The sequence below is a fragment of the Convolutriloba macropyga genome, chromosome 6 (genome assembly GCF_964194025.1).
Source record: "Convolutriloba macropyga chromosome 6, txConMacr16.3, whole genome shotgun sequence".
In the NCBI taxonomy this organism is placed as follows: Eukaryota; Metazoa; Xenacoelomorpha; order Acoela; family Convolutidae; genus Convolutriloba; species Convolutriloba macropyga.
The window spans coordinates 61,271,005-61,284,515 of record NC_134473.1 but is presented as its reverse complement, the minus strand read 5'-3'; the positions used below and the strand labels follow the sequence as shown (position 1 = coordinate 61,284,515).

At 34.8% G+C, this 13,511-nt stretch overlaps 1 protein-coding gene across 1 annotated transcript in view; it reads left to right on the top strand.

The window, feature by feature from the left end:
* Positions 1-13,511, top strand: part of LOC142341819 (uncharacterized) — a 63,988-nt gene that overhangs the window by 6,123 nt on the left and 44,354 nt on the right. Inside the window, exons 4-7 of the mRNA XM_075393060.1 lie at positions 137-212; positions 564-684; positions 8,098-8,219; positions 10,948-11,113. Coding sequence (XP_075249175.1) covers positions 137-212; positions 564-684; positions 8,098-8,219; positions 10,948-11,113 — 485 coding nt within the window. The remainder of the gene's footprint in view (positions 1-136; positions 213-563; positions 685-8,097; positions 8,220-10,947; positions 11,114-13,511) is intronic.

Here is a 13,511-nt window from a genome sequence, read left to right as displayed (position 1 = left end):
CAGATTAAATGTACGTAACAAATGTATGAATTTCGTTTCATATCTAGAGAGCGTCTCTGTAGAGCTGTTCTCTGCAGTTCAACCCATGAATGATGATCTCGTTGGCTGTTTGACCTCTGTTTAACCTCTGTTTTAGTCCTGGTGCACCATTGAGCCCAGAAGAGATGTCGCATCTGGAAGCCCTCAAAAATGACAAAAACTTTGTGGATGCCGTAAGTGCTGTCCTATCTTCAACAGCACAGCCTTTTTGCATTGCTTTCCTCTTCTACCGCCATCAAAGTATTTATCTTCCTTATCTCATAATACCCTGGGTACAATGGAATGAGTGTTAATAATAAAATGATGGTAGCGCAAACTAGTGGAGAGGAGTCTTTTCTTTTCAAGCATAACACAAAAAGTATAGGCCTAGAGTTTATTGTTGGACCAAAAAATCTGAAAATACTGTGCCTGAATTTACAGTATATTCTCTTTTATAAACCACCACGCCATATAATGTTCAATATACATTTGGAGTTCAATACATGTAGATTTGAGCGATGGAAGTCATCTATTGTATATCATAGGTGCGCACGTTGGCTGAACAGATGGAACTGCCGGATGGGTGGGCGATTCAATTCGAAAATAAGCTCCCTTACTTCGTGGACCACAACAATCAGTCAACCACCTGGAATGATCCAAGAATACGTTAGAACAATTCTCTTCCTTGTTATCTCTCAAATGCAGTTTGTAGCAATTCTAGTGGTCCTACTGTTCTTCTTTACGCAATTTTGAACTATACCGATTTTCGTTTAACAGGCTCTCAACAGCTATTATTTAGGTGCTCTTTTTTTTAATAGCCGCACAGCGATAGCTGGGGCTATTATTGGCCTTCTCTTGGTTTTTTACAATTCAAAGGATTTCAATTGTATTGGGGCGCTGTATTTTTTTATAGCTGCGAAGCTGTAAGCTGAGCGAAGCTATATTGCGGTGCTCTTGGTTTTTTACAATTCAAAGAAATTGAATTGTATTGGGGCGCTGTCTTTTTTTTAAGATCTGTTCACACATTTTCATGATTTTTGAAGTCAAATTGGAGTGGTGATTTTGGTCACCTCGAAACAGGAAATTGAGCGAAAAAGCGAGTGGTTTTGCGGCGTGAATTTTTTTTGCTCTAATTTTAAAGTAGAGTGAGAAAACGGTGTTTGAACAAAAATTCGGTTTCTCGGTAGTGGTTTTTTCTTCACATGCGGCAATTTCACTCTGATTTTTACTGTTTTTTTGATTTTTTGGATCGGATTTTTTCCTAAATAGTTTTCCCAATCCATTCACAGCTCATTCTGGACCTAGTTTTTCGTTAGAATCAAAATTACATAGCTCACTAGTTGATTTTCTCCCGAGCAGGAATTTGACTTTTCTGTTTTTTTTGTTTTTTTTTCATCTGAGTTTTTTAGAAGTGGTTTTCCCAATTCACTCATTGTCCGTTCTAGGTCTAGTTGTTTGTTAAGTCAATGAAAATTCTTTGAATTGTACGTCAAGACTTGTCCTGCTATGTTTTTTTATTTCGTCGTCGCGATTTTTGTTACAACCACATGACGTCACAACCACTTTAAATCTGCTTTTTGTTCATTCGTTCATGCAATTTCAACTGAAGTGCGTGCGTGACGTCATTTTTAGCTCTTAGTGCAGTGTGTTTTTTGTCCATCCTCGTGATTAAAATTTTTGGTCACACTTGACTTACCTCACTCTAAAAAATGACTTCTCAAATTTGAAATTGACTTTTATTTACTTTAATTCAAAGAGATAAGGTCAAATGGGTGTGTGTCACTCTAAATGAAGGTTATTTGAGATCAGCTAATAGAGGCAGCAATAACTTATACAGATTTTTAATCAAAATATAACAGATCAGTCTGCAATGAAAAGACGAATTTTTTGGTCTGTCTTTTTTACTGTTTTTTAGACTGCCGATCTACGAATCTATTGCGGCTATTTTCTGGCAATCTGCCAGCTATTTTTTTACAATTCAAATAATTTGCTTTGTATTGGTGCGCTGTCGTTTTTTAAGATCTGTTCACACATTTTCATGATGTTTGAAGTGATGAATTTATTTTGGACACGCAGAAACAGGAAATAGAGCGAAAAAGCGAGTGGCTTTGCCTGGTAAAATGTTCACTCTAATTTTAAAATTGTGTGAGAAACAGGCGTTTGAACAAAAACTCCCGCTAGTGGTTTTTTTGTTCATATGCGGCATTTTGACATTGATTATTACTATCGAATTTCTTTATCTGGTTATTTTTTAAATAGTTTTCCCAATCCTTTCATAGTCTTTTTTGGTTCATTTTTTGTTTTGTCATTGAAAATTTTTTAAGTTGTTTTCTTTAAGTTGACCTGCTATGTTTTTTTTTGAATTTCGCTTTTTATCACGTTTTTCGTTTTTCCAAAAGTCACGATTTTCACGTTTGACTCGTGACTTACCTCACTCACTGTTCCAACCGAATGGTTTTTAAATTTCACGCATTGAACTACCTAATGTTGTGAATACGGTCAATATCAAAAGAGGAAAATCGAACGAAACGGGATAAACCGATAAAGCCCGGTCATGAAATCATAGTGCATTAGGTTATCAAAGTCCATTAGAGCAATTGGTAGCTGATATTAGTATTAAGCTTAATAGCTTTGCTTAGAAGCTGTATTAAGTATAGTATTATAATGTAACTGAAACTGCACACCGAATTAGAACATTTTTTGGAGCTTAGGAAGAAGTTCTGTCAGTTTCTCTTTTTTTTCTGTTTCAATCACTGTGCGTCAATGGCGGCTATTTTCCGGCAATTTGCCGGCTATGTTAGTTTTTTTGCCTGAGCTACAATTTGTGTATTTTTTGTTTTGAAAAACGGGATAAATTATTAAAGACCGCGGAGTTAAATAAGTTGAGCAGTTCTCTAAGAACTTTAATTGTGTTTAAATCGCTCGAGACGCTAATTCATTGTGTGAAGGGTGGTTCATAGAGTTTGACACCTTGAATCCCCCCCCAACACACACACACAACTACGCGCCTCACCAACTGCATCACCCCTATTCCTCCAGGCACCCTCATGAAACTATGTTGGTGTTTATTAATTATATAAAGAAAAATTTTGAGTTGTATGAATATCCGCTCCCCCTTCGATTCCCATTGCCGATTTTGCCCCAACTGCACTCCCTCCCTTCATCCAGTGAAGACAGGCTCCCTAATTCTGAGCTCCCAACTACCAAAAGCAACCCCTCCAGCATCGTTTGAGAGCAATTTCTTCGACGTTAGTTGGTTATTTTGTGACTTGAAGGAGAATAATTATTGAAATTTGTGGCGTATGTTTTGTCTGTTGCAAATAAAATTCGAGAGTTTATCAACTCAAAGCTCTTTAGTTTTCAATAGCCGCCCTCTTGCAAGCCGGCTCTTTTTGCAAGCCTAAATTTTTACATCTCAAGAGTAGAATGAAGTGAGAGTGGCTATTTGGTTGGTCAGAGCGCATTCCTGAGAAAGATTGAGAAAGTAGTTTAAGGCATTTTATCAGTTTTTGTTTCAATTTCTCTACCAAAATGGGATTGAGTGACAAGCATTTTTGTCTTTTGCTCTTTTTGGTTCAAATTAATTTGCGTTTTGTCTGTTGTAACAGTATCGACTTGAAAAAATAGATAATTTTGATGCAAAAGCGACTGATTTTGATGTTTTTTTCGCATTATCCCAATTTCTTCACCATTATCAGTTTTAGCCTGCAGAATTATGACGTTTTTAATTACCAATTTTTAATTCCAACCGGTTCCTTCTATCTTCAAACATGGATTTTTTTGGAATGTTCAGTTTCTGAGCGCTTAAACGCTGGTGACATATTTGCATCAAACTTTTCTTGTCTTTCAAAATTTTCTTTTAATTTCTCTGAGCCGTTGATGTTTGTGTCCTAATGTTATTGTGAAAGATAGGGCGGAAATTTTTAAGCGACAGATTTTGGTATCGGCAAGATGAAGCCATTTTAATTGAACGTCATTTTTTAACAATTTGTAAGAATTTTTTACTTTGTTTTTATTTTTTAGCCGCCGTCACCTCCCTTTAAATTTTTTGTTTCGCATAAGTCAGTTTTTTCATGTTTGACTCTTCATTTACCTCACTCACTATTTCAATTGAATAGATCTTAAATTTCACGCATTGAACTACGCAATATAATGAAGAACGATCAATGTAGAAAGAGTAAAATCAACAGAAATGGGATAAGCCGATTAAGCCCGGTCATTAAGTCATAGTGAGTGAGGCTATCAAAATCCATTAGAACGATTGCTAGCTGACATTAGTATTAGGCTTAATAGCTTTTGTTTAAAAGCTGAATTAAGCCTAATTTTAGAAACTAACAATCTGCACACCAAGTTAGAGCTTTTTTTGACACTTAGAGAAAATATTCTGTTAGTTTCTATCTCTTCTTTTTTCTTTTTCTGTTTAAACCTGATATGCGTCAAGCGTGTCAACGGCCGAAGTTCTCCGGCTATGTTTCAGTTTCTGGTTAACATTTTTGTGACCTTATGAATTAGGTAATCTACCGATCAGAAAATGAGATGGCTGAGAAATTGTAATGAGATGGATGAGATTTTTGGTATATTAACGGTGAAATTTATTTCTTTTCTGACGATTTTCGGTTGTGCTGGAATGTTACTGCTGCGCTGTTCTGAACTATGCTTTGAACGCAGGAAAGCTTTTTCTTATCACTGGTTTCTTTCTTTTTAAAGTTTTATTGAAAACGAGGAGGCTGGGTAATTTGAGCTGGCAGATATGTTCCGAAACCGCGGATTCACATTTTTGGCTTAATTGCCTACCAAATTTTGAAGAGATAGAAAATTTTCGAAAATTCAAATAATGTTCAAAAAAGTTTTCTATGAAAAAAATTGCTTGCAAAAGTCACTTATTAAAGTAAATAATGCCAAATTAGCGTGACGTTGAGACCACTTTTTAAAACTATGCCATTTTTAAGACTAAATCAAATAACAACAACAACAAATGTCATTTACATCCAAAACTCAATGTGTAGTTTTTTTGAAGAAACTTAGAAAAAAATAAAAGTAGCTTCAAATAAAACTATGAAGACATTAAGGCATCTCATCCAGAATGTCGCACGCTTACAAAAGCACACGACAAATACAGACGAAAAACAAACTTTCAATTGAATTTTCCGAGAAAACGGTGTCGAAGCCAAGCCGTTACTACCATAATTTGTTCCGCAACAGTTAAGATATAATCAATTTGTGACTTCTTTGAACAGCAATAATGTGATATGCGACATCTGAAAATGAGACTGGGTAACAAGTGAACAAAAAAGAAAATGGTAACGTTAAAGAGTACTTTTTTATTTTTCGAAAAAAATTAATTTCAAAGTCATAAAAACATTAGGTATCAACTGAAAGCATTAAATAGGTTGATTCATTTCTCCGACAAAAGCTACTGAGATCTGTAATTATTCAGAATTTCTTATACGCCTACAAAAAAGGACTAATAAAGACAAAAAAGACAAATCGAAAATGAAATTAGGCCTTTGCCAAAAACCTGTCGAAGCCCTTAAAACAATAAGCAATGCACTAAAAACATTAGATCTGTTCAATTGTGAATTGTTTCAGAAATAATAATGTGATTTGAGACCTGTAACAATTAAGATTTGATAATAAGCAGACAAAAAGAGAACAGCAATGTTAAAAAAAGTATGTCTATATTTTTTTAAACTTTTGATCTCAAAGTCACGAAAAACTTAATCTATCAAATGAAATTATTAAATAAGTTCCGTCGTTCACCCAAAGGCAGCCGTTAAAAACTGCAATTATCCAGAATTTTTTTATCAGGCTACAAAAAGGACGATAATTAAAGCCAAAAATAATAACAAATTCCTTTAATTTCTACTAGAAAACGGTGTCGAATCCGTTAAAACCATAATCTGTTCATCGAAACAGTGCTATGTTCAATTGTTCTTTTTGGCTCTCCAATAAAATGATGTTTGGTGTGGCAATAATTTGACAAGACCCGAAAATGAACCTCGAAGATTGGAAAATGTCCAAGAATCGAAAAATTTGACAAGACCCGAAAATGAACCTCAAAGATGGGAAAATGTCCAAGAATCGAAAAATGTCCAAGAAATCGAAAATGTGAAAACAACGATTACTTAAAACGTAAGAGAGCAATAACTTTTAGATTTTATTACATTAGAAAGATGATGCCAGCCGTCTTTGCTGAATTTAAGCTACAAGTTTATCAAAAAAGTGGCAGAGCTCAATTTTCCAATGTTTGTTTTGAAATTTTTGTTTGAGTTTTTAAAAGTCAAATCGACCATAAGCTTTCCTAGATGGATTTCCTTGAAACTCCTTAGGAAGCAAATGGGACCTATCAATAGTAATTCTCGATTTGAATTGTTCTGTTTTGTCTTTAAAAAGCAAAAAAAAATCGAAAATACTTAAAAAAAGACAGCGACTGGTTACAATCCGAACTATGGAAAAAAGCGATTAGACAAAGACTAGCCTTGCTATGGCTGCTCGTCCATAAGGTAGAAGTAATTGTTCTGAATATTTTGGATATGAAAAATGTGACAAGAAAAGTTATTACATAAAGAACGATACATTTTGGATAATTTTTGATTTAAATTAACAAAAGAACCGGCAGAATTTTAAGAACACTCAAAGGACTCTCAAGTAAAACTAGCCCTCTTTGGAGTTAATGAAGATTGTGTCAGCAGTTTTTAGGTGTGTTGGTCTTACGAAACTTATTTTCATTTGAAACTTAAACAAAGTGGGCATACGAAACTTATTTCGTGCCATTTTTGATTTAAAAACTATTTTAAAAAAATTAACAAATTGCATCCCAAAATTTGTATAAAACAGTTCAACACACTTCTATCTTTAGAAAAACCAACAACACTGTTGATAACATTTTTAACATACTTTAAGAGCAATTGACAAAAATACACAAAATGTGAACAAAAACAACGAAAATCAGTCAAATGTTTACAAAATTTTAATCCTCGATAACTCAGTGGAAAAAACGAATTTAAATAAAAAACTTTTTAAATTAATTAGTCTACGCTGGAGCTGGACGGGCTTTTTAATGATAACACGCACAACTCGATTGGCCTAAATGAATACATCACATTTAATTGCTCTTGAACGTAGTTCATAGCAATTATTGTAAACGTGTGTGTCTTTTTTATGCAAAATTTCGCTTGACAATTTTGACTTTTCGAGTGACTTTTACGCCCTTTACTTTTTGCATTTCGCGTGATCTAAAATTCCCCTCTCAATCACAATATCAAGCAGCTGAACTGAATTGGCGGCAATTTAATACTAAAAGTCAACTGAGAAGTGCGCCGAAACTGGTGTCATTTTTTACTTTAAATCTTAATAGTGGTATATTTTAACCTCTAATGTGGTTATTTGAAGCCCACTATAGAACTTCTTAGTCCCATTTAGATAGCCCACTATCTTAGTCCCCCCCCCGACTGAAGCAGGCTGCAATTGATTAGAGCTCCCACTAGTCGTTCTAGAGCAATTCTTCCGACGTTTAGTCGGTTATCTTTTAGTAGTGAAGTTGAAATGTTTTTCAGCCTTGAAGCAAACAAAGTGTAAATGAAGTTGTAACCTTAAGGCAAAAAATGTGGGTATCACCTTTATCGAAACAGTTGAAATTAGCACTTTACAATGAAAGTTGAAGATTAACTCTAAAAATAGGCAGAAAATTTCAAAAAATTTGACCAAGTTGGTATGGAACGTGAACAATTTAATCCAAATTTTAAAATGAAAACAAAAGAAATTGGAATTATAGGAGACAATGAAGACTTAGGAGAGGCTAACCGCTGGCAATACAGGCTCCTTTGATTGAACAAAATGGAAAGACAAATTGCTCAAAAAGCAGTGGATGTAGAAAAACGAAAAAAAGGCAGCTCTACAATGAGTAGAAAAAGCTCAAAATTTGCAAAATGCTCAATTTGTTGCAGGGTTTTGTACAAAATAGACGCATGTCAAAAATTGGTTGCTAAATGGAGAATGACGTTTTTGGTAGAGAGTTGGTGACTTTTTAGTTGACTGAAATTAATTATGTAATGAAATTTGTTTTTTTGTTTGTTTCAGAGATGGCTGAGAATCAGCTTTTGCAAGGTGAGTTAAAGCAGTTGAAGATAAAGAGTCAGATCTCGCAAATTATGAGGAGGAGGCAGCAGTTACACAACCAGCTTCACTCACTTGACAAACAGGCAAGCATACTTCGATAAGCTCAAGCAGGGAGGCTCAGTAATGTCCGTTCACATATAATGTTCCGACCCCGCTCAACCACGTTTTTGACTTAATTGTCTACCAAATGAGGAGATAGAAAATTTTCAAAATTCATATATTGTTCGAAAATAATTGCTGTATCCATTGAAAAACCTTTTGAGCTCGAACGAGTCTACAAATTAATAACTCATTAGAGGAACGAAGATACCTGTCATTAAGGAGAGTAAGAGACAAGATACACAATAAAAACAAATGAAAATCAACAAGCATTACTTAAGAAAAAAACTCAATGTCTGTTTTAAAATCTTAATGAAAAAGTTTGAGAATAATCAACAAGCAGACCAAAAACAAAAAGGCAAAGTTAAAAATACATTTTAACTTTGAAAACAATTAATTTCAAAGTCATGAAAACCCTTAGCTGTCAACTGAATTGCTGAATGACTTCATTTATACATTCAAACGAAGCCATTGAGACGTATCATTATTCAGAACAAAAGTACAGCCAAAAATAAAAGTCAACTGAATTGCTGAATGACTTCATTTATACATTCAAACGAAGCCATTTAGATGTATCATTACGAACAAAAGTACAGTCAAAAAAGTCAAACGAATTTGCGCGGAAACGGCGTCGAAGCCTATAAAATCAATCTATACAAAGAAAAAATAAGTAGAATCAATGTCGCCTTCAGTTGACGCCATTAATGTGATATTTAGCTTTCTATTAAGGTGTCAATTGGACAACACAGCAAAAGAGAAGCGCACAAATTTCTAAATGTCAAAATTGTCAAAACGTTATGAAAACTCGTGAGTTCAACGCCCAAAAATCATTATTTAAACGATAACCGCAATGAAGACTACCCTCTAATTCACTTGAAATTCATTCCGGCCTCTCTCGATTCTGAGATTACGTCAAACTGTGGCAGAAATAAAATTAAGATTGGCAAATCTCAAAAAACTTTTTTTCATATAAACAAATTTGAAACCCTGAAGCATTACAACCACACTTTCAACTATGAATTAATCAATAGAGATTGAATTGTTACTGCTTATTGGAAACTATTTTGAACATCTCTTCAGTCAGACTAACTCAAAAGACTACAAAATATCAAAGAATGTAGGAAGAACTCAAGTATTCACAATTAGTTGTACGCAAACGGTGATAAAGCCTAAAAACCAGAAACTTTTGTTTGAAATTATTGTGTATGTTTATCGGCCTTTTTTGCCCGTAGATTTGACCTGCCAATAGTTAAGCTTTGATTTGAACTCAGTCTGGTCCATAACTGACATAAACAATCAAGGCAACTTATTTTTTAAAAGGCACAGCGCACTGTTGTAATCCGAATATATTTTCAGTTCTATAAATCCGCAACTAGACCAAACTGGTCTTGGTATTGTAGCTTGTGTAATTAACCAGAAGCCTTTTCCAAATGTTATCGAAATGTTTTGAACAAAAAATCAATGTCAGAATTAAAGGATGAAATTTGGATACATATCGAGATATAATATCAAAAAACCATTGAATCAATTGAAAGCAGTTTTTTGTCAGCTACCTGATTACAGAATCAGGCATTTGATGAATTTGACAAAAAGAACATCAAATTGTGGCAAAACTCATGAATTCATTTAGAAAATGATAAACTATTTTTCTGAGCAATAAACCCTTGAGCGTTACTCAGAAAAGACAATATGTTTGCTTTGGACCTCATTTGATCATAAATTAAACCTCTTAATAGCTGACGCTTGGAATAAAAACAGAAGTGCCTCTAATTTGAATGAAGAATTGCAGAAAAAGATCCAAAATATATTCGGATTCCTTTTCCATTGCGCAAGTCAACGACGAGAACAAAACTGTCCTTGGTATCGCTGCAAGGGTTGTTAACAAATGAAGTTGTTCCGAAAAATTTTTAATAGTTTTTTGGCAAGAGAAAATCTTCATATACATCATAAATGGTATGTTTCATTAAATGTTTACTTAAATTAGCGAAAAACCGCAAAATGTTTTGTCCCGAACTCATTTAGGATCCGGTGCCTAAAATAGCCCTTGATTTTTATATTTTTATGTTTCAGTGGTTTTTATGTTTCAACTACCGGTCAAATCGGACAAAGTGAGCCAAATACGCATATATGATACCCTTTGTCATTAAGTAAGGTACAAATGCTTCATTTTCAATTTTTTTTTACGAAAACAGTTGTTTAGACAAATCATCGGCTCTGATATCTTCAAACGTAAAAGTCATTAATAATTTAATCATATTGTTAGCAAAAATTGATCAAAATTTAAGCAAAGTGTACAAAAAGTGAACAAAACAACGGAAGTTAGGCTGACGTTCAAAACTATGAATTAAAAAATCTTTCTAATGATACCACTCACAACCCTGTACGATGATTAATTATATCAATTGGCGAAAATTGACTGAACAAAAAAAAACTGATGGGCATATTGTGCCTCCCCACTAAAGTTAGTCGGAACAAATAGCTTTATGACGTCATCTGTTGGTGATGATATACAGCTATGAGAATGGCTCTGTGAGCTTCATATATCGGGCTAGCTCGTAAAATTATATGGAAACTGACTCTGTACTTAGTACTCTTGAATGAAATCTTTCTCATTTCTCTCGAAATGATTGTGGTGGAGTAATTGAGCCAGGCTACTATTAAATTGCAATCTCAGAGTATTGGAACAGTAATGATATGTTGTGCTGTGTATAGGAGCATTACTTGAGGAAGGCGTTGGAGGATGACATGGCCTCTCTCAGTCTATCCTCTTCTCATTCCACTCTTCTATCCGCCTCCTCCGCCACCGCATCCACTGGCACAATAAACAACAACACCATCCACGGTAGCCATACTGGTCTCATGGGAATCGGCTCTGCGGGTATCATTTAAACGCTTTTTTTTTTTCAGAATGCTTCTTTCATTAGCAAATTAAATTGGCTCAAATTGCAACCTTAAATACGGCATATACATTTAACAGACTATCAAGTAATCTTTTGCTTAACCTGCATATGCATAGTTTGTCGATTGCGCTAAGACCAAGTTTGTAGCAGTAGTTTGTGTCCTGTCCGCCTTTTTACTGCAATTTTCTGCTTAATTGGTCTTTCGTCTAAATTGTTCTCATTCAGAATTATAAGCAGCTGAATTCAATCGGAGGCAATTATAAAAGTCAAATCACAAGTGCCCCGAAATTGGTTACGGTTTCTCACTTTCCCCTAACGTCAATTTTGGTTTCTTTTCGTGTTATTTCGCTTTTTTGTTTTGTCTGATTTGGCTTTTCACTGAAAATGAATATATAAAGCAAGGGCAAAGTAAGTGAGTGTGTTGTCAGTTAAGTAGCTTTTTTGAGATTTATTAGGATCTGAAAAGTTATGACCAATGTGCAAAGTGTAATTTCCACCTTGCACTTGGATGAGAGGTGCATATTATATTTCGAAAGCCTGTCCATGTTTTATTCTTTATTCTCAAAAGCAGTTTGTCTGTTGCTGTAAGTCGGAAATGTTTAAGTTAAATTTTAAGGCCACAAATTCAATATTTCATAGCGGAGGCTGTTTTTCATTTTTCGTCTCCATCAATGATTGTTAGCGAGTATTTGACTATTCATGTTATGAATGACTTCTACCGCTTAGCAATTGAATTTGTGTGCGTGCGTTACATGTCACCATCTCTGGCCAATTTCTAAGATAATGGCGTAAATATTTATTGATGATAACTAATTTTCCGCGCAACGAAGAAACATGTACAATTAACACACAAAAACTTAGCATTTGAAGACTGAAGTACACAAATTTCTATGTACAATTAATTGACTGCGTGCCATGCAATAGTTAGCTTAATAGTTGTTAATTCATCAATTTTTTTAAAGTTTTTTTTGGAGAGTGCGTTTTCAATTTGATGAAGAAATTTATAACGATACAGAAAATTAATAGTTTTTATTTTCTGCTGCAAACAAATGACTGCAAAGGTGCAACAAGAGCCAATGTTTTTCAGATGTCTTTGAAGTTTATTTAACAATTTAATTTCCATTGAAAACATCTGAAATGTAATTGAATCTCCCATTATAGCCAATTAGTTGTTTATGACGGCTGTCAGGATGTTAAAATAATATTTTAAAATGAAGACTCACTAAAATAACTGATCGGAACGTAAATCTTATTTCTCCTTAGTTCTGCATATGTTCACACAACGAAGCTGTAAAAATCAAATTTGACTCCCTCTTACTGACGGAATTTGCCTGCGTGACGTCATTTCTCACTCGCTCGCAAAAGCGTTTAGGTGTCATTAGCATGATTTTTTCTATTATTTTAATCATTTTGGCTTGTTTATCATTTTTGTATTATTGTTGCGCCCCACTTTGGTGGGGCAGGGTTTACATGATCAACTGGTTTTTTGTTAAGTCAATTTTGGCAGATCGCTCTACTCATCGTATAGAGTTGTGAGTGGCATCATTAGAAAGCCCTACAACGTAGAATGTAGAGGAAACATAATTTTTTTGGAAATTTTTCTCGAAGGAGTTGTTGGGGTTAAAATTTTGTTCGAATGATATCCGTTGTTTGTGTTCACGTTTACCGGACTTTTTGATCAATATCTCGTAAGCTTGGCTGAAAAGTTTTTGCCTATCAACACAGGTGTTTCGCTGAATTGTTTGATCCGACAATTTTAGCTTAAATTTGAATTTTTCAAATTTTGAAATACTTTTAATCCAATTTGTTTAATTGCTCTCAAACGAAGTTCGTAGCAATTATATTAGTCCTGTCGGTCTTTTTTAATGCGATTTTTCGCTTGACCAATTTTTCGTCTGACGCATTTTACTTTTCGTCCGCAAAAACGGGATAAACAGGTAGCGCCCAGCGGGCATTAAGTGCTCTTAGAGCCTTTCAGCTCTGTTTTTGGCTCAAACTGTTTTGGAGACTTATACTTATGGTGTGAAGGGCCGTTTTTAAAGGTTGAAGGCACCCCCACTGTGCCCAACCCCCCACCCACCGCACTGTTGCCCCCCCGACCCCACTGTTGCCCACCCCCTTCCCCTCCGTCCCCATCACCCGGTGCACGCCCCCCCCCCCCCCCCCCCCCCCGTGGCTACTGACGAACAACCGATCGCTAAAAAACGCAATTTTGTGCTAACTTTCACATTTTTTTTCAAGTTTTTGGAAATTTTTTGAGTTCTTTCAGCCTTAGGTGTCAAGGAACATTCTCAAGTTTTTTTTAATAGCCTACTGCATAGTTTCTAGTGGTAGTGGAATGGTTTCAACATTTTAACATCACGAATTTTAGCATTT